Source organism: Drosophila miranda, chromosome 2, assembly GCF_003369915.1.
Source record: "Drosophila miranda strain MSH22 chromosome 2, D.miranda_PacBio2.1, whole genome shotgun sequence".
Classification (NCBI taxonomy): domain Eukaryota; kingdom Metazoa; phylum Arthropoda; class Insecta; order Diptera; family Drosophilidae; genus Drosophila; species Drosophila miranda.
The window spans coordinates 28,041,222-28,067,994 of record NC_046675.1 but is presented as its reverse complement, the minus strand read 5'-3'; the positions used below and the strand labels follow the sequence as shown (position 1 = coordinate 28,067,994).

At 47.2% G+C, this 26,773-nt stretch overlaps 3 protein-coding genes across 3 annotated transcripts; 2 read left to right on the top strand and 1 right to left on the bottom strand.

Moving 5' to 3' along the window:
• Positions 1-553: 553 nt before the first annotated feature.
• Positions 554-3,305, bottom strand: LOC108157088 (protein vreteno-like). The gene is made up of 6 exons (XM_017288952.2): positions 2,904-3,305; positions 2,410-2,838; positions 1,489-2,308; positions 1,247-1,431; positions 975-1,168; positions 554-903 (listed from the first exon to the last, which is right to left on the bottom strand). Exons 1-6 carry the CDS (start codon positions 3,218-3,220, stop codon positions 758-760), a joined length of 2,091 nt encoding a protein of 696 aa, XP_017144441.1. The 5' UTR covers positions 3,221-3,305; the 3' UTR covers positions 554-757.
• A 599-nt stretch (positions 3,306-3,904) lies between these two features.
• Positions 3,905-26,714, top strand: LOC108157510 (dynein heavy chain 5, axonemal). The gene is made up of 33 exons (XM_033389225.1): positions 3,905-4,322; positions 5,092-5,229; positions 5,302-5,461; positions 5,565-5,715; positions 5,774-6,518; positions 6,968-7,178; positions 7,237-8,105; positions 8,174-8,293; positions 8,353-8,509; positions 8,598-8,652; positions 8,915-9,048; positions 9,103-9,317; positions 9,376-9,672; positions 9,736-10,189; positions 10,748-10,947; positions 11,019-12,893; positions 12,988-13,160; positions 13,898-14,053; positions 14,108-14,318; positions 15,860-16,246; positions 16,327-16,912; positions 16,977-17,210; positions 17,737-20,741; positions 20,809-22,546; positions 22,613-22,765; positions 22,830-23,122; positions 23,193-23,685; positions 24,073-24,262; positions 24,319-24,475; positions 25,610-25,705; positions 25,814-25,870; positions 25,936-26,068; positions 26,128-26,714. Exons 1-33 carry the CDS (start codon positions 4,215-4,217, stop codon positions 26,379-26,381), a joined length of 14,205 nt encoding a protein of 4,734 aa, XP_033245116.1. The 5' UTR covers positions 3,905-4,214; the 3' UTR covers positions 26,382-26,714.
• Positions 24,819-25,541, top strand: LOC108157511. Its single transcript, XM_017289612.2, has one exon. It carries the CDS (start codon positions 24,898-24,900, stop codon positions 25,474-25,476), a length of 579 nt encoding a protein of 192 aa, XP_017145101.1. The 5' UTR covers positions 24,819-24,897; the 3' UTR covers positions 25,477-25,541.
• Positions 26,715-26,773: the final 59 nt, after the last annotated feature.

Genomic DNA, 26,773 nt, shown 5'->3' with positions numbered 1-26,773 from the left:
TTTTCGGTGGAAAATTGAAATACCCCATTGGCTTATAATAGGTTAATCGTTCACCGTCAAGGATTCGCAACCATATTGCTCAATTTTGATGTTCCGTCGAATATTATTAGCTATATAGAACATATAGCCATGCCCACATAGTTTTATACGATTGATGAATCGTTTTTCTGCTTAACTGGCTTATTCTTAAGACTGGCTTTTATTGGATTTTTCGTAAAAAAGGTTATAGCGAAATAGGTCAAAAAATGAAAAGGTTTTAGCGAAAATGGGCAAACAAGACAAACGAAGAGGATAGTCGTTCATATTGCTATATTTTGATATTCCGTCGAATAATACTAGCTAGAAAGAACGCCCAGCTATGCCCACATAATTTTATACATCTTATCTACTACATATATTGTCCTTTGGTAAATTTGTCAGTTGAGGCTTTAGATTGGCGCAAATTATGGAAAAATTCATATTTTGGTCCCTTTACAAATGGCAAAAAGTCTACAACAGAAGCAAAAAATAAAAATCATATGAATGCAGACTGTACAAAATAAAGCTTTTGGTGTGAATGAAAAATAGGGAAAACCTATAGCGCTTTTTTTGTATTCTTTATTATTTTGTATTGATTGTATTGTATATAATGAAGATTTAAAGATTGAAGATTTATACAGAAATTCTGTATATAATGGAATTAAATGGCATTAGGCCCTGTCTTTGTGCACAGAAACTGTACAATATACCAGTAGTTTGGCACCAATAGAATGTTCCGCTATAGATGCTCCTGCAGATCATCAAAGCGAAGGGAGTAGTTGTTTTCTTCATTCTTCACAATCTCATCGCAGGTCACAATGGCACCCAAGGCGAAACGATTCTCGAGACGTTTGACCTGCGCATCCGTAAGGATTTCCGGCACGCCTAAGCACGAGATACAGATAGAAATTATAAACTTAGATCTTGGTTTGTATTGAAGCACTCGCTCAATTTACCCATCAAAACGTATTCCGTAGTCAATACGGGGTATGTTAGTTGCTGCGGATATGCACGGATATCCGTCACGTGGATCGGCACAATATTTCCATAGTCCAGGAACAAGATGCTGGGATAGCCATCACCGACAAGCTCCATCGAAACGCCGCGATACCATTTTCCCATATACTTGGCAACGCACAATTGTCCTTTCCTGCAAAAAGAATTCAATTTGATGAAGGATTTGCTCAAGCAATTCTCTCTCTCTCTCTCTCTCCGGTTGGGTCCTTACGGAGCGGCATAGGTGTCAGCTTTGGCAATATTTTCTCCATAGTCCTGGAACGCTGGCTGCATTTTCGTGATCTCCACTGCCAATTTTGCGGGGGTGCAGTAGATGATGCCATACTTTAGGAACGAGTTGTCCGTGACAATCAAGTCGATGTTCTTCCCTGGTGGCTCAGCCACATGCGGCAGAAACTAATGAGAAAATCAGATTTTAAAAAGCCGTAATTCTGGTAGAGCAGTACATCTTACATCTTCATTGAACCCGGGCTCATTAAAAGCGGGCTCCACGGGTGTTATAACTTTCTTAAGCAGGCTGTTAATGCTTCTATTTTCCTCCATACACCATAGCACTGCCGTCTGCATTTTGTTTTTATGGTCGTACTCGTGCTTGTGGTACCTTAGTTCAAAAGAGGACCCTTGCATTGCGTACATAACATCCCGCAAAGTTGGGGTTATGGCGCGCCTTGGTACGCCGCGGAGCTTCACAGGAACGGCATAGCGCGGCAAATCACTCAAATAAGAGCTGCACTGATACAGGTTCCCCGGATTAGTGTATTCAACGCTGCCAAAATCAACGGAGACTACGCATATGTCCTTCGGATTGTCAACATTCACCACCATGGCCCGTACAACTTGTCCCTCGAACTTATAGAGGACCATCTGGCCACAGACCGGCAGCTGGTCAAGCTTGGGTACATCTTTGTCATGCTTCCTGATCTCAGCGAGCACGCGGTAGTAGGCCTTTTGAGAAAGGAAATCAGCCGGGCGCACATACACGATATTCGACTGTTCGAAGGCAGTAATCGTGACCATGGAATTTTTGGACGGCAAACCAGACTTGAGAATCAATTGTCTGAAATTCTCATCGTTAATATCCACTTTCTGACCAGTGCCGCATTTGCTATCGTGCTGCTGGGAGACAATGCCCCAGCAGTACGCATCGCAAAAGGGCATATCGCAAATTTTACACACAATGGATGTGTAACCGTTGCAGACCACGCATTTTTCGTATCCAGACATATCTATACACTCGTTATCATCTTCATCCACATCATCTACATCCGTGTTCCTGGAAAATTAAGTATTGTACAAAATCATACGTTTCAGGTCTGTTTAAACGACATGCCAGCCCAATGGCTTCCCCGTTGATACAGGCCTTTATTTACTTACTTAAACAATTTTCTCCCAAAACGAAGCTGTCGGATCAGTGGCTTGGTCAACGTTTCCTCTTCATATTGTTTCTCAAGTACATAGGCCCCGTGGCGCTCCAAGTTATGCTCGAACTTAACACTCTTATAGCGCTTCTCCACGTCTCCAATTGCCAGGAGAGAGCCGGACTTATAGGACGAAGCATCCACGATTGGAACTACTATGAACTCTGGATGCATATTTGCGCTGGCCGAAGTTTGTATAGTGCGTGATTTCAAGTCGATTGGGCCACGAGCAGTTGGCACTAGTGCTGGAAGATTAACTGGATCGGATAATTGGTTGGCGGCGCTCACCATGGGCTTGGGCTTTTCCTCGCCACCGATCCCGCTTCGTTGCAACTGAAATAATAAAGGAAATTCTTCCAGTTGGCAGTGTGCAGCCTCTAAGGAACTGCAGCGAGATAAAAATGTGCACATTTAGCAAACATGGATTCGCATACAGCCATTCCTACCTACCCCAAGTCATTGAAGAAAACTGTGAATCTGTCCGAATTAGCCTTATAGTCGATGCTGCGGACATGAATTTGGCCAAAGAAATTCAGCACAGAGCACGTGGAAATAAATCTTACTTTTTTCCTTAGAACCAGATACGGATATTTGGCGTTCGCAGTGCCCGTTTGCTTCTTTTTACGCATGTCGCTCGGCTTCAATGGTCGGTGCGCTTTCTCAACCACATTTTGGCCAGACTCATCGGCATAAATATTAAGGGATTCGTCGTAATAATCCAAGGCCATGGGATTCCACTTTGACCAATCCTCTAAAAGTTTGTCCATTGTTTACAAACCTAAAAACACACAAAAAAAACCAACTAGCACTAAAGCTTCAAAACTCGATGCAGAATTTTTTTAAATAACTGTAAGCGCCAGTGCGACCGCGGACTTATTGTTAAAATATACCGCCCGACCCTCAGAAATATACCAAAATAAACTGTCTCATTTTAAAAATATACCGTAAATATACTAACGAATTCAAGGTCTATATTCCTTGATTTTTATATTCCGTGGAATATTACTAGCTAACTATCTCTCAGCCCTGCCCACATAGTTTTATTCAATTAATGAATTTATTTTCTACTTGACTGGCTTATTTTAAATACTTGACTTCGATTGTTTTTGCTTCAATTTTGGTTCCCCAACAACAACATAGCGTCTAGTATGATGACAAACCGACCTTGGCACACTAAAGCCTCCTCTATTTAAATGGTTCGACTTCTTGAGGTAAATGGCGAAAAATATAAACGATTGTAAATTCTTCTTGTAGGACCTTCTTCCAACTAGGACCCTCAGCCCTTAAAATATAATTTTATCCGATTGATCAATAAATTTCGTACCAGACAGGAAACTGATCACGAATTAGTATTCGTGTGGGTCATTCCACAGAGCTAGATGAGTTATAGGAAATACTGTACAAACCATATTAACTATCCCCTTAATACAAAATTGTGAAAACCTTTAGTTACGCTCTTAATAAAAATGTTCTTTATTTTTTCGTTTTCTTCAAGCTGAATACAGCTAAAACAGTGAACCGATACGACGGACTAGTTCCGATTGGTTCACTTAGTGTGCTTTTCAACACTGATCAGTTGCTGGGCAACATGGCGCGTATTTTTGTTTGTTCAATTCCTGGTGTGACGTAAACTTTCGCATTGTAGAAAAACAGACAGCGATTGCAAATCTAGTAAATCTATTATGATATTTGATAAAGGTTGCACATTTGGGCGCCTCTCTTTATGGTGACTTTGCTTTTTGTGTAGAATTGTTGGACAAAATGTTCGTGCAGAAAAAAAAGCTGATTGAACATGTGCTGGCAATGCGTGGCGAAGGGGCCAGCAGTGATGAAGAAGAGGAAGAAGAGGACCAGGGAGATATTTTGCAGGTGCCAAAATTTCGAAACCAAATTAGATTCAATACTAAAATTAACCGTATTAGGTGTAATGCAAGTGTAAACATTGCTTGTTAACAGTAAAATGTAATGTCTTTAGATCCCTTCCTTGTTACCCTTTGACTGATTACGTAATCGCAAACACCTACGTATTTCGTACAGCGAATGTAAATGCCTATGTATTTGTTGTCTAACGGCTAATAGGACAGTTAATTACAACTAATACACATATCTTCATTTCGTTTTAGCTGAGTAACAACCCCCAATCCCCACTTACATAAATGCAAAATACAAAAACTTAGGAAAATATATTTTTGAAAAACACACTTTTGTATGTATGCAGAAATAACTTTGATTTTATGAATTATCTGTTTTTATGTAAAACGTAGTTAGAGTTTTTGAATATAGATTTAGTTATAAAACAATTTGCAATCCAGAATTTGCTGCAACACGCATTTGTAGTGTAAAAACAAATTGTTTTTTGAAACTAACATATTTTTGGTCTCTCCCGTTTTTGAATTTTGAAACAAAAAAACAAACAATGAATTGATTTAAAATTTAAAATCAATGTTCGATTTTTGACAAAAATATAAATACAAAATCCTACCGCACTTGCAAACTTTTGATCCGAAAAATTATTTTCTGGAACCCCAACGGTCATACACGTGTTAAAAAACAAAACAAAACAACAAAAAATAATATATAATACGCGTGCGTATGTGATACGTGATAACGTTGAAACATGGACCCGGACGAAGCACAGCGCCGACGCGAAGAATGCGAACGCAAGGCCCGCCGTGGGGAGATGGATCCCCGACTGGAGTTCACCTTCCAGTTGTTGATCGACGCCACTCAGTTGCCCAGACATCAGCTCATGGATTACATATTCGAAGGGGATATGGTAGTTTCTATATTTCCTATATTTATACCATATATTGAGATATTCCTATATCTTTAATACTTCCTATTGTAGCTCGATGAAATCAATCAGCTATTTTTGCCGAATATGAAAAACAAGCTGCTCTGGTTTTATCAGGAAGTGGATGAACCGGAGCCTACACCGACTCCAGACGCAAATAAGCCGGGACCGTCACGAAGTGGCATTGCATCTAGCAGTTCTAAGACGCCGCAAGGTCTTAGCTATAAGAATATATAAGACTATAAAATTACAATTTACATCTCTGTATATTGCTGTCTATCGAATGAGCCACACTTACCTCTCTGTTACTTCATCAGGTGGCGCCTCTCCGAGTGGTATGCCTCCGCCAAAGCAAAAGAAGTTATTCCTGACGGATGGTTGGACCTGCGCCTTTACAGGTGTTTGTATTTATATCTTTCGAGTGAATACGTCCAAACAGCTTCCGGAAGAGGGATTCCAAAAGGATTTGTAAGTCTTTTTATACTCTTCTATTTGGTTCTACGTGATCCTTGATTATTCATCACAGGTACTGTGGTGTAATCGATGCCAAGAACATTGGCCTGGTCACTTCCATTGAGCGAATCGTTGAGTTTGTATTCATGCAGGCCCTGGCCTTTCCCAGTTTGGAAGGCGATGAGGAGGACGTTAGCTGCGGTCTTATCAAAGGGCAGCTCCTTCCAGGACTGCGATCATTCTGCAGTGCGTTGCGCGTCTGCGAGCAGGTGTGCGATCATCACAACGTATTTGCCGATGGCTGCGATATGTTTGAGAAAATCGATCTGGTGGATGAGGTCAAGGACATGTCCAAGAACCAAGAGTTTTGCACACAGCTCGAGGAACGTGTCAATAACTGGACAAAGGGGATATTGAAAATCCTTGGCGAAAGCGAACAGCTCCGCAAGGAGAACGATCACAGTGGTCCACAGGACGAACTGGAGTACTGGAAGAAACGTGGCGCGCAGTTCTCACAGCTTCTGGCCCATTTGCAAGACAAAGAAGTGCAGTTTACTCTGCATTGTCTTTTTTTGGCGGGCTCCCGCATTATAAGGCAATGGAAGGAAACCGATCGTAAAATAACCTTTTGCTACAATGAGGCACGGGACAATTCCAAGTTTATACAAGCCATGGAAACGTGCTGTCACTCGCTGTACCTGGACGACACTGTAAGCATGAAGGAGTCCATCTTAAGTCTACTGCAAACGGTGCGACTGATTTACAGTGTATCCCAATTCTATAATACATCAGAAAGAACATCAGCACTGATGGTTAAAGTGAGTGCAAATGTTGCTACAAAAATAATATATCTCAATACATTTACCAGATTTTCCAACGAAAATGTTAGCTGAAACAAGCAGGACATTCGAACATATATCTGCTGGAAATATATTCTATTTCCAATTCGCTAAATCCCCGTCCCCACGGCCGATTTCTTGCCGTGTTCTGACCTCCACTTTTTGCTCGTGGTCCGACGACATAAAAGCTCTTTGAAGCATGACTAAAGCCTTCTTGTCTGACTCACCTTGAAATTTCCCACCAAGCTGAGGTAAGTGCCGTGGAATTAACAAGTCGAAGACCTCTTTGACGTCGATGGTGCTAGGGTGCTGTTCAAGAAGTTCATTGTCGGTGTATGATAGAGAATTTAACTTCATTTTACCCTTAACTTTTGTTTTGCTTTGAGGTATATAGTAAATATCTATTAAACAATTAATTTTGCTTCTAGATAACAAACCAAATGATCGAGACCTGCAAGTCCTACATCACTTGTCGTTGCAAGGAGACAATCTGGTCCCAGGATCGCAGCTTAATTCGAACAAAACTCAGCAACTGCATTAAACTGAACCACATTTACCACGAGACGTACTACACGGTGCGCGAGCAGCCGTTTCTGCCCAATCAGACACCATTTGGGTTCTCCGAGAACTTTGTCTTTGGTAACTATACGAATCTAAACGTTTTTATATAATCTATAGTAATGCTTGATAATTTCAGGAAAATTCGATACATTCTGCGAGCGTCTTTCGAAAATTATAAACATGTTCAACCTGATCGATGACTACAACCATTTGTTCGAGCGTCGCCTGGAGGGCCTTCTGTTGGGGGAGGCCTTGGAGGATGCCTCTAATCATTTCGAAGAGGCCAAAAAGGAGGTTATTTCGAAGAAATATGACTACCTAGATCATCGAAACTCCAACTTCAATGACGATTTTGAGAGGTTTATACACAAAACCAACTCCCTAAAGGATACCATAGCCACGCTGATTGAAAAGGACTTTGACACGGTCTGGGAGACGCCGCAGTGCATACGTTTTTTGGTGCGTTTCGAAAAAGTTAGCGAGAAAATTCCCCTGACCAAGATGGACGAGAAGTACACACGGATATTGCGTTACGTTGACAAGGAGGTGGATCGCATACTGAAAACTTTTCGCAAGCAACGAGACGATCCCCCGCTGGCGAGAAACTTCCCGCCCATTGCCGGACGCATTCATTGGTGTCGGGCATTGAGTCTACATCTAACAGAGCTCATAGATGCGGTGATGGATCATGCGGTGCTGAGTACCCTGCCCATGGCTAAGGACTTGGATATGCGATTCCACAACGTCTTGGGAGTGCTCCAGGAATACGAGGACGAAATTGTATCCATATGGCTGGATCAAGACGTCAGCGTTGCCGATGCCTGCCTCCTGCAGCCACTACTTTGCCTGCAGGGGGACAAATTGTTTGTCAATCTACACCCCACAATACCATTGCTGATCAGAGAAGCCAAAATGCTGGCCAAGCTAAAGATCGAGCTGCCGATTGTGGCCGCCACTCTGATGAGTCGCCAGCAGTATTTCATCACCATACAGGACTCGTTAAATGTGTGTTATTCTGCCATTATGCTAATCGAAAATCGTATATCATTAAGAACTGTGCTTTTGCCCCGTAGTGTCTCATCAAAATGTTTCTTTCAACGGTCCGGGCTGTGAAGCTGGAGGTGCGTCCTTTGTTTCTGCCCCAGCTGGTGCGCTTGACGGCGATGCTGAAGCCAGGACTACATACCATAAATGTGAGTCCGTCAGCTGCAGATCTCCTCTGAATTCTTATTGATTTTTTCTTTATTTCCAGTGGACCAACCAAAACTGGACTGAATTCTATGAGCGCTGCAAGCAGGCCATCGAGAACTTTGAGGTTCTTGTGGCCCGTGTTCATGACATCTATTCCAATCGCATACTCCATGTGCTCATGTGGATGCAGGACGTCTCGTTGCAAATATTACCAGCAGGTTGGTGGCTCCCACATGCGAGCATCTCTCAGGACTCGCGTCTAATTGTATGCTGCCTGAAAACTTTTCCCATTTGTTTCTTGAGCAGACGATGAGATCTGGACAGTTGATGAGTTTCTGGAGCGCAGCGAGGAGGCCTGCCGGTGAGTCTCTGATTCTGACATGCTTTGGGGGTTCGGGGGGGGGGGGGGGGGGGGGGGGGGGGGGGGGGGGGGGGGGGGGGGGGAGAGAATTCACTTTTAATTTGGGTTGCTAAAATGAATGTTCAAGGTTTGCGCGACCTTTCAACTGTCTGAAGGTGATTCTGTTTCTGCTGGTGATTTATTCTAATGGGTTCTTTATCACATTTTAATATTGTATCTAAATTGCATGTGAAATACTAATGACGTGATTGTCCTCCCCTAGGAAAGCGGCCATCGAACTGAATCGTAAAAGTCAAATGGTCTCCGAGGCGGTGGAAGAGGTTCTAAGCTTAGTGGACAAGGCAACGGCCACATTCAAGGAGATAGCAGGCGATGATGTGACGACCCTCTTCGATGGTAAGACCTGGGACTGCAATATATAAACATTATGAATTGGAAACTTTTGAGCAGCAGTCTCTCCAAAAGGAGAGGCCACTGGATCAGGTGGACGAAAAGCTGAAGACAGTGCAGGAGCAGCTGCTGCTGGCACCACAAGTGGAGGCGGTGGTGGCAGCGGCGGTGGCGGCGGCGGAGGGCAGCAGCAGGACTGGAGTATCTTGTGGTCTTGCTTTGAGAATCCCCTGTCCCTGCTGTCGACCACAGAAAGCCTGCCTAAGGGCATGCAGGTGGGACGTGTAAAAGATGGACACAAGTCAAAAAATAATCCTTCTTGTTTTTGTGTAGGATATGGTGTGCAATGCGGTGGTCGAGATGCGTCGCTATTACAGCCGCAAGGTCATTGACGTACTGATAAAGGTCATTCGAGCCGCACTGGATACACTGAGACGTCGATTCATTGCCGATGAGAATGAGACGGTTTTCAAAAAGCCTATATTTGCGCTGCACGCGCAGCTGCAGATACCCCATGTGGTTATCAAACCGAGTCTGGACGAGCTGCAGGACATTTTGGTGACGGCTGGCAAGAACATCACGGGCATTGCGAAGGGTGTGGCTCAGTGGAGCAGCGGCAAAGATCCGCCGGTGCGTACCGCCCCACTGAATAGCTTCGCAATGTTCTCCAAAATCTTGTCTTACCAACCGCAGCAAGTTTCGATGACGGTGACGCAGCCGCGCGTCGGACGCAACCACAACGAGGCCTCTGGCGGCGCCGGCGGAAAGAGTCGACGTCGCAAAATCTATTGTCTGGCCTCCGAGGAACGACCACAGATGCCGCACATGCTGAAAAGCTTCTACTCGGCCATCATGGATAACAAAGAGGTGGCCAAGGCTGTCAACCAGCTCTCCAGCTGCACGAAGAACGTAAAGCCAGAGATTCAAACGTACATTAAGCGCTGGAAGCCCTACCACTTCCTGTGGAAGAACGATCGCACCACTCGTCAGCTAATGGAGTTTGGCCTGCAGGAGTTCGAGACCACCCTGCGCTGTCTATCCGATCTGGATGCCAATCTGCTGATTGAGCCAGACATGGAGGTCTTTGGACAGTGCGTGGCAGTGTATAATGAAAGGCTTAAGTATGGTTTGGCCATTGAAATCAAATGTAAGTAGCAGTCCGATGCATTTTTTAGAACTATAACTTATGCTTCTACATACTATATGTATTTCATCTAAAGAAGGGGGGCTATGGGGTGCTTATGGAATGTATTTTATTCTAATTGTAGACTAGAAGGATATGCTGTTTCCATTTTTAGATACACGAAACGTTAATCAACCATAAATTTTGGCACCCTCGCGAATTCTTTTGTTTTGTGGACAAATAGGAAGCTATTCAAATAAATTGGCGTCCAATTAGATAATCTAATTTGTTTAACCAAATTAACTGAAACACAAGACATCCCCAGAAATACGAAAATAAATTCCCCACACAAAATGATTGGAAGGAAGGAGCCAAGAGCCGAGAGCCGAGAGACCCCACACAGCTGGAGGATGTGACTGTGTGAAAATAAATTAGCCCTTGGCCTGGCTTTGATTAATGACATCGATATCATTGTGTGGCGCACGAAATGGAATAGGGAGATGGGAGATGGGAGGGAAGGGGCAAAGGGAATGGGAAAGGGAGAACGAACGAACGAACACTTTAGACGGTTTCTATTTTCAGCCTGCAACCACAAAATTGGACAGGCTATGAAGAAGAAGTACAAGAAGGAAATGGACTATGTATATGCCGTAATCAATGAAATGGATCGTAAGCTGGACAGGCCTATACGTGACTTGGATGATGTGCGCATGATAATGGAGACTTTGGGTAAGATTCGTGAGCAGGAGGTGGACATGGAACTTCGAATAGATCCGATAGAGGTGAGGCAGTAGTACAGGCAGCACCCAAGATGCCATCTACTCACTCTTTGCGGTCTCGTCTTGTCCTGTAGGAAGCATTCAATGTCCTGACGCGCTATGAGGTGCAAGTGGAGCGTGACCAGTTCGACCTGGTGGACAATTTGCGGGCCACATTCCAGAACTTGTTGGCTGGGGCACTGCAGGCACAAGTGAAGCTGCTGGACATGCAGCCAGCCTTCCAGGACGACTTGCGCACCAATTTGGACAACTTCAAGCAGGACAAGATCTCGTACGTGACGGAGTATCGGACGGCGGGTCCTATGCAGGCGGGGCTAACGCCGAGAGAGGCCTCCGACCGGCTTATACTGTTCCAGAACCGCTTCGAAGGCATGTGGCGACGCCTGCAGACGTACCAGAGTGGCGAGGAACTCTTCGGTCTGCCGCAAACGGACTATCCAGAGCTGGGGCAGATACGCAAGGAACTGAACCTGCTGCAGAAACTTTACAAACTGTATAACGATGTGATTGACAGAGTGAGCAGCTACTACGACATACCCTGGAATGAGGTGGACATTGAGGAGATCAACAACGAGTTGATGGAGTTCCAAAACCGCTGCCGGAAGCTGCCGAAGGGACTGAAAGAGTGGCCGGCTTTCCATGCTCTGAAGAAAACAATCGATGACTTTAACGATATGTGCCCCCTACTGGAGTTGATGGCGAATAAAGCCATGAAGCCACGCCACTGGCAACGGATCATGGACGTTACTCGCTACATCTTCGAGTTCGACTCGGAGGGTTTCTCGCTCAAGAACATATTGGAGGCGCCGCTGCTCAAGCACAAGGAGGACATCGAGGACATTTGCATCAGTGCCATGAAGGAGAAGGACATCGAAGCCAAGCTGAAGCAGGTGACCAATGAGTGGTCCGTGCACGAGCTGCAATTCATGAGCTTCAACAATCGCGGCGAACTCTTGCTGCGCGGCGACACTACGGCCGAAACGATTGGCCAATTGGAGGACAGCCTGATGGTGCTGGGATCCCTCCTATCCAACCGATACAACGCTCCGTTTCGGAAACAGATACAACAGTGGGTCTATGACCTCTCCAACTCGAATGAGATACTGGAGCGGTGGCTCTTGGTGCAGAACATGTGGGTCTATCTGGAGGCAGTGTTTGTTGGGGGCGATATTGCGAAGCAACTGCCGAAGGAGGCGAAAAGGTTTTCGAAAATAGACAAATCCTGGCAAAAAATCATGCAGCGAGCCCACGAGACACCCGGCGTTGTGGCTTGCTGCGTCGGTGACGATTTGCTTAAACAGTTGCTGCCTCATCTGCAGGAGCAACTGGAGATTTGTCAGAAATCCTTGAGTGGTTATCTAGAGCGCAAGCGCATGATGTTTCCACGTTTCTTCTTTGTGTCAGATCCTGCACTGCTTGAGATACTGGGTCAAGCTTCCGATTCGCATACCATACAAAACCACCTCCTGAATATTTTCGACAACACAAAGTCGGTGAAGTTCCACGACGTCGAGTACAACAAAATGATGGCCATCATAAGCAGCGAGGGCGAGATGATCCAGCTGGATCGCGCCATCCGTGCGGAGGGCTCTGTCGAGACATGGCTAACTCAATTGCTGGTCACAGCACAGCAGTCACTGCACTCGATCATTCGCACCGCCTATGCGACCATTAACGATCCAAACTTCACCCTCCTCAGCTTCCTTGAGAAGGCGCCGGCCCAGATTGGCCTGCTCGGCATTCAAATGGTTTGGACGCGAGATGCAGAAATGGCTCTGATGCAGGCCAGACATGAGAGGAAGGTCATGTCCGAGACAAATAACAAGTTCCTCGAGATCCTCAACACGCTCATCGACCAAACCACTCGCAATCTGACAAAGCGCGAGCGCACGAACTTCGAGACCCTGATCACCATTCATGTGCATCAGCGCGATATCTTCGATATTTTGGTGGGTTATTTAGATTACACAGAATACTATTGTTAAGGACTACATATCTCTCCTATGCTCGTATATGTTGTAATAATATTCGTAACCATTCCAGTGCCGCATGAACATCAAATCAGCAAACGACTTTGAATGGCTCAAACAATGCCGCTTCTACTTCAAAGAGGATCTGGACAAGACCTGGATATCGGTTACCGATGTCACATTTACCTACCAGAACGAATATCTTGGCTGCACAGATCGACTGGTTATCACACCATTGACAGATCGGTGAGTGTACTTGTAATATTTTGCCTAAACTCGAACTGCGGGGGAGTATAAACAGTTCCGCGATAACCAGGTCTCCATTCGATGGTTCTTAAGTGGAAATAAAATCATGTATTTCGCGTTTGACTGACAAGAATTTCCACTAGTAAATATAACATAAATTTGTTTTCAATTGCACGAATTCTTTGCGAATTCCTCCGGCCCGATGGAACACACCTTGGAATGCCGTGCCTGCCGTAGGGCATTGTGCCAGCACTTTGAACTATACTCTCGTCAGTTTTTTTTTCTATGTAAACAATTGGCAAAAAAACAACTGTTGGCAGCAATTTAAAGCGGTCGATGGCTGGAAGCTGCAGGAAATCTTCTTCAACGAAACTCAAAGGGAGAGCGAGACCAAAAGGAATTTCAACAACCGACGCGCCGTTGACATGCTCGTAAAGATAAACTTCACTTAGCGGAATATAAATAAAGTTTTGACAGCGGCAGCCAGTTGCCTCCGGAAAGCTGTAAAGTGGCGGTGCTATTTTCCTGGAGGCACTTCTCCCTCCCACTCATTTTCATTCGCCCGAGTTTCGTCTTAGCTCTTTCGATGTCATCGCAAATTAGTGGCTGTACTGCGGGACTGCTTTGATATTTTAAAGAGCGTCTCTTGGCTTGGTCTTGTCTTTATCATGTGGTTGTGGATCACGCCTTGAGAAAAAGTTTCTTGTCATACCCTCTAAATTGTTATTCCATTTCAGTTGCTATATCACTTTGGCCCAGGCTCTTACCTTGTCCATGGGGGGAGCGCCATGCGGGCCGGCTGGCACTGGAAAAACGGAAACTGTCAAGGATATGGGCAAAACGTTGGCCAAGTATGTTGTCGTCTTTAATTGCTCCGATCAAATGGATTACAGGTAAGTTCAGTTCATCCTGTTCAAGGTTTACTCAAAGTTTACTTGTTTGGTTAGAGGGCTGGGACGCATATATAAGGGTCTGGCCCAGTCTGGAAGCTGGGGCTGCTTCGATGAGTTCAACCGCATCGAACTGCCGGTTCTTTCAGTGGCCGCTCAACAAGTGGCCGTCGTGCTGACGGCCAAGAAGGAGAAGAAGAAAACTTTCCTTTTCACAGATGGAGATACGATTGAAATGAATCCAGAATTTGGAATATTCATAACTATGGTAATACCCTACCTGCTGCACAAATTCACTTAGCATTCACTCCAGTATATTCACGTTTACTCGTAGACACTTAAATACATTTAAAGTAAAGGCTAAGCAGGAAGGCTCTTTTGGAATAAAATGGGTCGAAATGTTGCCCTTGGCCTGTACATACTATCTAGTACATGCATACGAATACAATTACTCCACGAGTACCGGTTACAATGAATAATAGACAGACACCTGTGAGCCTCTTCCGTGCTAAGTCTTTATTAATGTTTAGATACTCGCACAACCCATTCCTCTACTCCACTCTTACTTTCTTTGAAATTTGAGTATTTACAAAAAACAACACAAAACAAAACTATCCATCATTCTGGTCATTGGGAAGATGATTTTCCTGTGTACGAGTATTTAGTAGAAAATTAAATTGTTTTAAGTCGTTTGCTTTAATCGAATGCTTTTCCCATTTAACTTGTTGCAAAATGGAGAGTGACAGGCGCCTTTTTGCACATAATTCCAACGATATTAGTCATGTACAATTTTTCTCAACTCAACTGAAGCTGTAATACAATTTACTATGGCTTTTTCGCGTGTGGTGTGCCTCCTGCCATGCCAAAAAGCATCCACCGCCCCCCCCCCCAAAAAACCGTAAAAACCAATAACCAGCACACAAAAGGGAAAACAAATAACAAGAAGAGCACCAAAGGAGGAGCAGAGTCCCGTGTATTTACATTTAAGCGGCTGCATGACTCGATTAATTTGCCTGCCACATGCCACGAGGGGCCCTGTCCCGAATAACCGTCTCTCCTCTTCTCAGCAATCTCAACGCCTCTCTACGCACAATCAGAATTAAATGCTTTCAGGCCAAATAGGAAGCCAAGCGAAGGAAAGCCAGCCAAGGCTGGTCCCAAGTATAGAGAATAGTAAGGCAAGGCAAAGCAAACTATAGATATGGGTACATAGATATAGTACGGGGCTCTGAAGCTTAATTAAAAGCGACGCCAACTATGATCGGGGGTAATGCGATTAGCGTTAGCCCCGGCGACGTCGCCAATAATGGTACAGTATGTCAATCAACGCCCACTTGTTATCTACACCAAACCGGTGCCTCCCTCCCCCCCTTGCTACCCTTCTCATGGTCTGCCTCTAACCCTTTCGAAGGCTTCGGCTTTAGTCTCGGTGTCTATATGTATTTTAATTTGCGCACTGAATTATTAGGCCCATTTATATAACATTTTTAGGCGGCAGGACATTATAATTTAATGAGTCGTTATGTCACCCAGGCCTCCAGTTCTCCAGTCCTCCAGGCCTCCAGTCCTCCAGTCCTCCACTCCCGTTTACGTAGACCTACAGACAGACAGTTGTGTGTGCGTTTGAGTTTAATGATGAAATCCTTTGTTGGGGCTATGTTTTCGCTTGTTTATGGTGTGCAGGGAGTGCCCAGGATAAACATAAATATCGACCTGTCCCGGCAATAAGTTAAATAAACGATGTACTAGATTCAAAAGCAATCGATTAGTACCTATGGCCAATTAAATGAGAACTAAATGTTTAAACAGAATCCCGGGTACGCGGGTCGCAAAGAGTTGCCCGAGAATCTGAAAATACAGTTCCGGACCGTGGCGATGATGGTGCCGGACAGACAGATAATCATCCGCGTGAAGCTGGCCAGCTGCGGTTTCCTGGAGAACATAACGCTGGCACGGAAGTTCTACACACTGTATAAGCTGTGCGAGGAGCAGCTGACGAAGCAGGTCCACTACGACTTCGGTCTGAGGAACATACTCTCCGTGCTGCGTACGCTCGGGGCAGCCAAGCGGAGGAACTCAAAGGACACTGAGAGCACCATTGTGATGCGCGTCCTCCGCGACATGAATCTCTCCAAGCTGATTGATGATGATGAGCCGCTCTTCCTCTCGTTGGTGTCCGACTTGTTTCCCAATCAGGTAGGAGACATTCACATATATTCCTTCATTTAACCCCCTTCTCTCTCTCTCTCTCTCTCTCTCTCTCGTTCTTTGAATAGACTCTCGAGAGTACCAACTATCCAGAGTTGGAGGCTGCCATTCTCCAGCAAACAGACGAGGCCAGTCTGATCTATCATCCGCCCTGGGTCCTGAAGCTTATACAGTTGTACGAGACCCAGAACGTTCGCCATGGCATCATGACCCTGGGCCCGAGTGGAGCGGGCAAAACCACCTGCATCCACACCCTGATGAAGGCCATGACCCAAATGGGGGAGAATCACCGCGAGATGCGGATGAACCCCAAGGCGATCACAGCAGCCCAAATGTTTGGACGCCTCGATGTGGCCACCAATGACTGGACCGATGGCATCTTCTCGGCCCTGTGGCGCAAGACCCTTAAGCTGAAGGCAGGCGAAAATGTGTGGCTGGTGCTCGATGGTCCAGTGGACAGTATTTGGATAGAGAACCTCAACTCCGTGCTGGATGACAACAAAACCTTGACTCTGGCCAATGGCGATCGCCTAACGATGGCGCCAACCGTTAAGATTATCTTCGAGCCGCACAACATCGACAATGCCTCACCCGCTACTGTGTCACGCAACGGCATGGTTTACATGAGCTCTTCTGGCCTGGATGCACGACCGAGTAGGTGTTTCGATCCTTTTTTGAGATGAAATAATGATGAAACAATCCAAAACTTTCTTCACAGTTGTTCAGGCCTGGCTAAAGAATCGCGCGCCTGGCGAAAAGACCACGTTTTCCGATCTGTTCGATGAGACATTTGTCGAGGTACACAACTGGGGGGCACAAATGGTGAAGCTTCAGATGCCAGTCCTGCAGTGCAACATAGTGCAGCAGATGCTGTTCATTCTGGAGGGCTTGATACCCGTCAAGAAGGAGGACGAACAGGCTGTGAGCCTTTCGAGCAAGGAGAGCCATGATGGTAAGTGGAAGAAGGATAGAAGAAAGTCGCCCCAAACACCCAAAACTCAAAAAACGAAACCCAAACAAAAACAAAAACCCCACATACAAAATTGAATTGAAACTTTTCAGCGAATAAGCGAGTAGAGCATCAAAAACAAATCGAAGTGGCGCGACGGCAATCGATTGGCAGTCAGATTGTCGGTAAAGTATAACAACTCCTCCCATAAGGGGTTTCCATATTTAAACACATGTAAATGTACAATATAGATCTGCTTCTGTGTGTGCGTATTGTCATTAACATCCTAATTGTTGTTGAGATCCAATCAAAGGAGGACTTGGTTCTCCGTTTGGTTTGGTTCTCAGTCGATTGGCACCTCCCTCCATTGTGTGTGTAATTCTGTGTGTTCTGTTTATAGTCTTGTTGTTCAAATAGAGTTATGTGTCGTCTCGTCTAAACCTTATCATTTACTACCAATTACTAACAAATGTGTGTACAAGTAGTGCTACCAATCCTGTTGATTCTACACCATACTTTACCCCTATAGAGGATCTGCCCATTGAGAGCTTTGTCGAGGAGAAAGAGGACACCTGTACACCGGAACACTTGCACCGCTTGTATATATTCGCTCTGGCCTGGGGCCTGGGGGGTTACCTCTCAACTACCGATCGCGTTCGAATGAATCTCTTTGTGAAGGAATCCTTTCCGCACCTCGACTATCCCAAGGGTAGTGCTAGCGAGAACACCATATTCGACCATTTCGTTTCTCCAACGGGCGTGTGGCAGTCGTGGAAGACGCTCGTCACACCCTACATGTATCCGGAGCTTTCCACACCAGACTACTTGAGTATTTTGGTGCCCATTGTGGATAATGTGCGTATCGACTATCTAATCGGAACCATTGCCAATCAGGAGCGCGCCGTGATGGTCATCGGCGAACAGGGTACCGGGAAGACAGTGATCATGAAGAACTTCATGAAGAAGATGAACATTGAGACGTACATGGGCCGATCCTTCAACTTCTCGTCGGCCACCAGCCCCTACCAGTTCCAGCGCACCATCGAGAGCTATGTGGAGAAGCGTGTGGGCGTCACCTTTGGGCCCCCTGGTGGCCGTAAGCTGATCGTCTTCATAGACGACATCAATCTGCCCGAGATCAATGAGTGGGGCGATCAGGTGACCAATGAAATTGTGCGCCAGTCCATGGACATGAAGGGCTTCTACAGCCTGGAGAAGCCGGGCGACTTTACCACCATTGTGGATGTACAGTATGTGGCGGCCATGGGGCTGCCCGGCGGCGGTCGGAACGACATACCGTCGCGTCTCAAGCGTCAGTTCTGCGTCTTCAACTGCAACATACCCGACAATGACTCCATTGATAAGATCTTCCGCGTTATCGGTGAGGGCCACTACAATGCCAAGCGCGGCTTTGTGCCCGAGATTCGCAATTTGGTGAAGAAACTGATCGTGGTCACGCGGCACCTGTGGCAGCGCACACGCGAGAAACTGCTGCCCACGCCAGCGAAGTTCCACTACGTGTTCAGTCTGCGCGACCTGTCGCGCATCTGGCAGGGCATGGTTGGCACCTTATCCACAGTGATCACCTCCGAGAGCGTGCTCATGGCGTTGTGGAAGCATGAGTGCACGCGAGTATTTGCCGACCGATTCACCACGTTCCAGGATAGGGAGTGGTTCGGCTCAGAGCTGGCATGTCTCGTGCGAGAGGAATTGGGCGAGTCCCATTCCCAAATGATCATACCCAATCCGGTGTTCGTCGATTTTATGCGCGACGCCCCCGAGCCGACTGGCGAGGAGGGCGAGGACACCGACATGGAGCTGCCGAAAGTGTACGAGCCGGTACACTCTCATGAAGTGCTACGCGAGCGTCTCGTTATGTTCCTCGCCCAGTTCAATGAAATGGTGCGAGGATCTGGAATGGATTTGGTGTTCTTCCCGGATGCAATGCTGCATCTGGTGAAGATCTCCCGCATCATTCGGCATCCGAGAGGATCGGTCATGCTTGTCGGGGTCGGCGGTTCTGGAAAGCAGTCGCTTACGAAATTGGCATCGTTTATAGCTGGCTACAAGACCTTCCAAATTGCGTTGACGCGTTCGTACAATGTGGCCAATTTTCTAGAGGATCTAAAGCTGCTCTACCGCACCTGCGGCGTGCAGGGGAAGGGCACAACCTTTCTCTTCACTGACATGGATATCAAAGAGGAAGGTTTCCTCGAGTATCTCAATAACATACTCTCGAGCGGTGTCATATCGAATCTATTCTCGCGCGATGAGCAGGCCGAAATCGTGCAAGAGCTGACGCCGGTCATGAAACGCGAAAATCAACGCAAAACAGCGACCCCGGAAAGTGTGATGGACTTTTTTCTGGCGCGCACCTGCACCAATCTGCACGTGGCCTTCTGTTTCTCACCCGTGGGTGAGACTTTTCGGTCGCGGGTGCAGCGCTTTCCCGCCTTGGTCTCCGGCTGCACCATTGACTGGCTGCATCCGTGGCCCAAGGACGCCCTGGTTTCGGTTGCCAGACACTTTCTGAGCCACTTCGAAATTGAGTGTACGTCGGCCGTCAAGGAAGAGCTGGTTAATGCGCTCGGCTCCATACAGGACATTGTCGCCGAAACGTCACAGGAGTACTTCCAGCGTTTCCGTCGCGCCACGCACGTGACACCCAAATCTTATCTGAACTTCATTGCCGGCTACAAGAATATCTATCAGATGAAGCAGCAAGAGCTGCGCGATGGTGTGGAGAAGATGGATACGGGATTGGAGAAACTGAAAGAGGCCTCCGCCTCGGTTGAGATCCTCAAGAAAGACCTCGTGGTCATGGAGGAGGAGCTGGTCGAAGCCTCCAAGAACGCTGAATCGGTGCTGGTGGAGGTGACCGAGCGTGCGATGCAAGCGGAGATTGTCAAGAATCAGGTCCTCATCGTCAAGGATAAGGCAGAGGCCCTCGTTGCCTGCATTGCCCACGAGAAGGCCCTGGCCGAGGAGAAGCTCGAGGCGGCCAAGCCGGCCCTCGAGGAGGCCGAGAACGCCCTCAACACGATCAAGCCGGCGCACATAGCCACCGTGCGTAAGCTGGGACGACCCCCGCATCTCATTATGCGGATAATGGACTGCGTCTTAATCCTGTTCAAGCGTAAGCTGCACCCGTGTATACCCGACTCGTGTACACCGTGCCCCAAGCCCTCGTGGCAAGAGTCCCTCAAGGTGGGTGCCCCCTTTGTCCAACAGCTTTCCTCTTCCCATTCCCCTTTCCCCTTTCCCTTTCATGTGTGTTCCACGCAGATGATGGCCAGTGCCACATTTTTGCTGCAACTGCAAAACTACCCGAAGGACACCATCAACGACGAGATGATCGACCTGCTGCAGCCGTACTTTCGCATGGAGGACTACAACATGGACATGGCTCGACGTGTGTGCGGTGATGTCGCCGGTCTGCTCTCCTGGACCAAGGCCATGTCCTTCTTCCACAGCGTGAACAAAGAGGTACTGCCCCTGAAAGCAAATCTAACCATGCAAGAGGCGCGCCTAAAGGTAAGCTGGGCAAAGGATTCGGAATGTCCCTGCACTCATATTGCATTCCCTTCCCTTCTGTTCTTAGCTTGCAATGGACGATTTGGCCGGTGCCGAGGAACAGCTTCGAGAGCGTGAGGATGCCCTGCAGGCGGTAAAGGATCAGTACGACAAGGCCGTGGGGGAGAAGCAACGACTGATGGACGCGGCCAATGTCTGCCTGCGGAAAATGACCGCAGCCACGGCCCTGATCAATGGGCTGTCCGACGAGAAGCATCGCTGGACCAACCAGAGCAAGGAGTTCAAGATTCAGCTGGGAAAACTGGTGGGCGATGTGCTCCTGGCCACCGGCTTTCTCTCCTACTGCGGGCCCTACAACCAGGAGTTTCGGGCCAACCTCATCAAGACCTGGATGGGCATACTGAAGCAGAAGAATATTCCCTTCACCATTGGACTGAACATCATAAACATGCTGGTCGATTCTTCGACGGTGTCGGAATGGACACTCCAGGGGCTGCCGAACGACGAGCTGTCCGTGCAGAATGCCCTGATAGCCACCAAGTCCAGCAGCTATCCGTTGCTGGTCGATCCGCAGACGCAGGGGAAGATCTGGATCAAGTGCAAGGAGGATCGCAATGAGCTGCAGATCACCTCCCTGAATCACAAGTACTTTCGCACCCACCTCGAGGACTCGCTCTCGCTGGGCAGGCCGCTGCTGATCGAGGACGTGGGCATTGATCTGGACCCGGTTATAGACAATGTCCTGGAGAAGAACTTCATCAAGTCGGGCAGCATTGAGAAGGTGCTTGTCGGCGACAAGGAGTGCGACGTAATGCCCGGGTTCATGCTCTACATTACCACAAAGCTACCGAATCCCGCCTTCAGTCCTGAGGTCAGTGCCAAGACGTCGATCATTGATTTCACGGTCACGATGCGTGGTCTGGAGGATCAACTCCTGGGTCGGGTCATCCTAATGGAGAAGTCGGATCTGGAAGCGGAGCGAGTGGCGCTCTTCGAGACCGTCATGCAGAACCAGCGCAACATGAAGGAACTGGAGGCGAACCTCCTGCTGCGCCTGAGCTCCTCCCAAGGATCTCTGGTGGACGACGAGGCTCTAATTGAAGTGCTTCGGGTGACCAAGACCACAGCCGAAGAAGTCAACCAAAAACTAAAGATTTCCGAGGTGACGGAGCGCAAAATAATGAAGGCACGCGAGGAGTTTCGGGCGGTGGCGAAGCGAGGATCAATCCTCTACTTTCTGATTGTCGAAATGAGCAACGTGAACGCCATGTACCAGAATTCCCTCAAGCAATTCCTCGTCATCTTCAACCACTCCATAACCAAGTCGGCCAAGTCCAGTGTCACGGAGGAGCGCATCAACATTATCCTGCGCTATCTCACCTACGAGGTGTACAAGTTCACGAACCGCAGCCTCTATGAGCGGCACAAGCAGCTGTTTACCCTGATGCTGGCCATCAAGATCGACTATCACAACGAGAACATCAGTCACGAGGAGTTCTTGACGTTCATCAAGGGCGGGGCCTCACTGGATCTGAACGCTGTCACCCCAAAGCCCTTCCGCTGGATCCTGGACATCACCTGGCTCAATCTGGTGGAGATCAGCAAGCTGGAGACCTTTTCCACAGTTCTGCAGGTGATTGAACTGAATGAGCGTGACTGGCGCACGTGGTACGAGTGCGAGAAGCCCGAGTACGAGGAGATCCCCTGTGGCTATAATGCCCTTCTGGACAGCTTTCGAAAACTGCTACTCATTCGCTCCTGGTGCCCCGATCGAACCATATCTCAGGCCAAGAAGTATATAGAAGGTGTGTTTATAGTAGACAGTAGTAGATAAGTATCTGTTCCTTAACGTTTTGCTTTGTTTTTTATAGAATCTTTGGGAGGCGAGTACAGTGAGATGCAGATTCTGGATTTGGAGGAAATGTGGCTGGAGTCGGAGCCACGCACGCCCTTTGTGTGTCTTCTCTCAATAGGATCCGATCCAACCACCCAAATTGGGGCCTTGGCCAAGCAGAAGAGCATAGGTGAGTGTCTGACAAACTGCTCCAAATTTCGAACAAACTCTAACCAAACTCTATCCGTGAGTAGGCCTAAAATCTGTGTCGATGGGACAGGGACAGGAGTACCATGCCCGCAAAATGATAATGGAATCGATGTCCACTGGCGGCTGGGTTCTGCTCCAAAACGTGCATCTGTCGCTGCCCTTTTGCACCGAGATTATCGACATGCTGGTGGAGTCGGAGCATATCGACGAGTCCTTCCGCATGTGGGTCACCACTGAGCCGCACACCGAGTTTCCGATTGGATTGCTGCAAATGGCTCTCAAGTTCACAAATGAACCACCCCAGGGGATACGGGCCAGTCTAAAGCGCAGCTACCAGGTGCGTCAAAGCAGTGTAAATTCCCGAAGCTGAATTAATTATTAATTTTCAATCTTTTTGCGGGCGCCAGTCGTTCACCCAGGACTTCCTTGATTACACCTCAGCCTCGCAGTGGCCCCCGCTGCTGTACACAGTGGCCTTTCTGCACACCATCGTCCAGGAGAGACGAAAGTTCGGCCCTCTGGGCTGGAATGTACCCTACGAGTTCAATCAGGCCGACTTCGCGGCCAGCGTGCAGTTTGTCCAGAACCACCTGGACGAAATGGATCCCAAGAAAGGTGTCTCCTGGCAGACCCTGGTCTACATGATTGGAGAAGTCCAGTACGGGGGCCGGGTGACCGATGACTTTGACAAGCGCTTGCTCACGACCTTCACCGCGGTCTGGTTCTGCGAGCAACTGCTGTCGAACTCCTTCGAGTTCTACAAGGGCTACAAGGTGCCGGGCACGAAGAGCCTTCAGGGCTTTATCGATTACATAAACAGCTTGCCGGCGTACGATACCCCAGAGGTGTTTGGCTTGCATTCGAACGCCGACATCACGTATCAGATAAATTCAGCGAAAGGTATGAGCCCTGTATTTGTTGTGTTGCTTCATAATTAAAACAGAGCGAAATGTAACATAAACACGTGCACATAATCCGCCGTGAGCCACGATGAATGATCTGTAACCGGGAAATCAATGGCCGGAATCCCGTGGTTTAAGTACTGCATCGATGGGGCGTAATGCCATTCTGTTTAATTTTATGTAAAGAGCTGTTGCATAAACAATTCCCCAGGACCCTCGCCCCCAATCAATAGAACCCAAAAATGTGTGATTTAGCAGCAATGAACGTGAATGAAATCAAATCGGCTGGCAAACCCACTCGGCCATTAGCACATTAGCATATCCCCAGCCAGCATACTCCCAAGTCCTTGATTGTTCGGTTTCTGCTTTTGTATCTGGTTCGCAGGCATCCTGGACACAATACTGAGCGTACAGCCGAAGGAGGGTGGCGGCGGCGGAGGCGAAACAAGGGAGAGCATTGTCTACCAACTGGCAGATGACATGCTACGCAAGCTCCCCGCCCAATACAATGCCTACGATGTGCGTGAGAATCTCAATCGAATGGGCATCTTGTTGCCGATGAACATATTTTTAAGGTAAAGTACACATTTAATTGTAGGTTACTCACCGACATACATATATTTGATTGCAGACAAGAAATCGATCGAATGCAGAGGGTTATTAAGCGCGTGCACACCTGCCTCTGCGATCTGAAGCTGGCCATTGACGGTACCATTGTAATGAGTCCCGCCCTGAAGGAGTCCCTGGATGCTATGTACGATGCCCGCATACCAGAGACCTGGATGAAGGTGTGTATTCTTAAAGCAGGAGGACTTCGGGCGATCTAGAGGCCTATTGGGAACTCAGGGAAGCGTTTATTCGGTATATTTCACTCGTTTTGTACCCAGGTGTCTGTCTGTCTGTCTGGTGGGTGGAAATGATAAGGGACTGCCCTTCACCTTCCCTTTGGGCCGGGAAATTATGCGTATAAACGTTTGACGCCTCTCAATAGACCCATAGACTGCAAGAGCAGACAAACAACAGGCCACTTAAAGGGGAAAGGGAAATTAAACAAAGTCTTAAAAGGGCAGGTGTTGGTTCTCGATTCAAACAGAAATTATACTAGATCCAGTAAGCATTGCCGAAAGCATTATTCTTGAAGTTTACACCAAATAGAAAATAGAGTTCAGTTCGGAGCTCGTTATAATATATTCATACGCCTTTTGCTTATATGAGTAATCAGACAAAAAAAACAATGAAGAAAATCATTACGAGTGGCACGAACGATAATCGGAATATTTTCCTGTCTAAGACCACCGAATTTGACAAACAAAATGTTGACGAAACCACGAACGTGCCGCTCGGACAGCGCCAATACGGCTTCATCAAGGCCAACAAGACGAGCACACCGTTTCCCTCAACCCACACGCTGGACCCCAACCTGTTGGACAACAAGCTGAAGAGAATCCAGTACAAAGCAAAGCAGAGTCTACGTGATACGGCCTTTGATTCGGACACATCGTCCGCGGAGTCGGACATTGTTGAAAAGCAATTACAATACAATGCGACTGATTCTCTTACTGTAAAGAAGATGCCCTTTGAGCTGAAGAGGAAGCTCTTCGACGAAGCCGAGTTCACCGTGACACGGGGCCAGAAGCTGAGCGATCTGCACCATCCTGAAATAGATGTCTCGAACATCCAAAAGTCCTTTAACTACGAGGCGAAGAAGCTTTCCTACAAGGAGATGGAGGCCTTCTGCCGCCACATGAACTTTAAGATTACCAAAGGCTTTGATGCAGCATTGCATTAAAATACAATTCTATTTTGTTTAGTCTACATTCGGCATTTCCAATAAAAACGCCCGCCTGTCCCTGATTTCGTATGCCCTTTGAATCTTGCCACCAGATAATGTTGTCTCCTGTCACTGTCGCTGTCACTTTCAGATATCCTGGGAGTCAACTACGCTGGGCTTTTGGTACACAGAGCTTCTCGAGCGCAACGGACAATTTCGTACATGGATATCAACGGATCGTCCGAAGGTAAGTGCAAGCAGAGAGCTATGCAGGTCCGAGAGGAGTGGGTAGATGCTCCAAAGACCAATGGGACATTCGAACTGACGCACACATTTATTTAATTACTCGAAACAGGTATTTTGGATGACAGGGTTCTTCAATCCCCAAGGCTTTCTGACTGCTATGCGGCAGGTAAGTAGAACCGGAGGAACAAACGGGACTCCAATGTAAATTCCATCTGTATCCATCCTTCCTAGGAAGTAACGCGAGCACACAAGGGCTGGGCACTGGACTCGGTTGTGCTGCAGAATCAAATAACGCGCTATAACCGAGAAGACATCACGGAGTATCCAACGGAAGGAGTGTACGTCCATGGACTGTTTCTCGAGGGTAACTCTTGGCCATTATGTTCTATTCTGTTCGGAAATGATTGGGCACCTTTCTTGCAGGCGCCTCATTGGATCGGCGAAGCGGAAAGCTGATGGAGTCCAAAATGAAGGTCCTGTATGAGCAGATGCCCGTCATTTACATATACGCCATAAACACCACAGCTGGAAAAGATCCGAAACTGTACGAGTGTCCCATCTACCGAAAGCCGCAGCGAACGGACCTAAAATATGTGGGCTCAATTGACTTCGAGACCGAATTCAATCCCAAGCACTGGACCCTGCGTGGCGTGGCCCTGCTCTGCGACATCAAGTAGTCATTCTTTGCCCGGGTCCGTGCCTTTGTTTGCCGTCATGTCAACTGCTCCACGAGACAGAGGGAGAGTACGTGAGTGGGGCTGCTAATGGCAATGTGATAATTATCTTATTTTTTTGGGCGAGCGTTCAAGTTTCGTGTAATCTAGCGACTAGCGCAAATACAACAATATTAATTGGACCCTCGGGTGAGGACCAAAGAGACACACACCACGAGCACAGTTATTAGCTTGTAAAACCATTTGTTAGCCAACAATAAAGACGCGTTTTCTCATAGGGAAAAACAGAGATCAGCACGTGAACTGCACGTGAGACCATACTTTGAATAAATTAAATATGTATCTAGAAAATCCTTGTGTTTCTCGGGGGAACCAGAAAAACCAATCGCTTCGTA

What these genes read in the sequence shown, in the direction of transcription:
- LOC108157511 (XM_017289612.2), top strand. Translation starts at nt 24,898, where the DNA reads ATGAGTAATCAGACAAAAAAAACAATGAAGAAAATCATTACGAGTGGC.
- LOC108157510 (XM_033389225.1), top strand. Translation starts at nt 4,215, where the DNA reads ATGTTCGTGCAGAAAAAAAAGCTGATTGAACATGTGCTGGCAATGCGT. An exon ending in GGCCAAGCAGAAGAGCATAG is followed by an intron (nt 22,766 to 22,829) that starts GTGAGTGTCTGA and finishes ATCCGTGAGTAG; the next exon opens with GCCTAAAATCTGTGTCGATG. An exon ending in TTCTGACTGCTATGCGGCAG is followed by an intron (nt 25,871 to 25,935) that starts GTAAGTAGAACC and finishes CATCCTTCCTAG; the next exon opens with GAAGTAACGCGAGCACACAA.
- LOC108157088 (XM_017288952.2), bottom strand. Translation starts at nt 3,220, where the DNA reads ATGGACAAACTTTTAGAGGATTGGTCAAAGTGGAATCCCATGGCCTTG. An exon ending in GTTTTCTTCAATGACTTGGG is followed by an intron (nt 2,839 to 2,903) that starts GTAGGTAGGAAT and finishes ATCTCGCTGCAG; the next exon opens with TTCCTTAGAGGCTGCACACT. An exon ending in TTTGGGAGAAAATTGTTTAA is followed by an intron (nt 2,309 to 2,409) that starts GTAAGTAAATAA and finishes TTAATTTTCCAG; the next exon opens with GAACACGGATGTAGATGATG.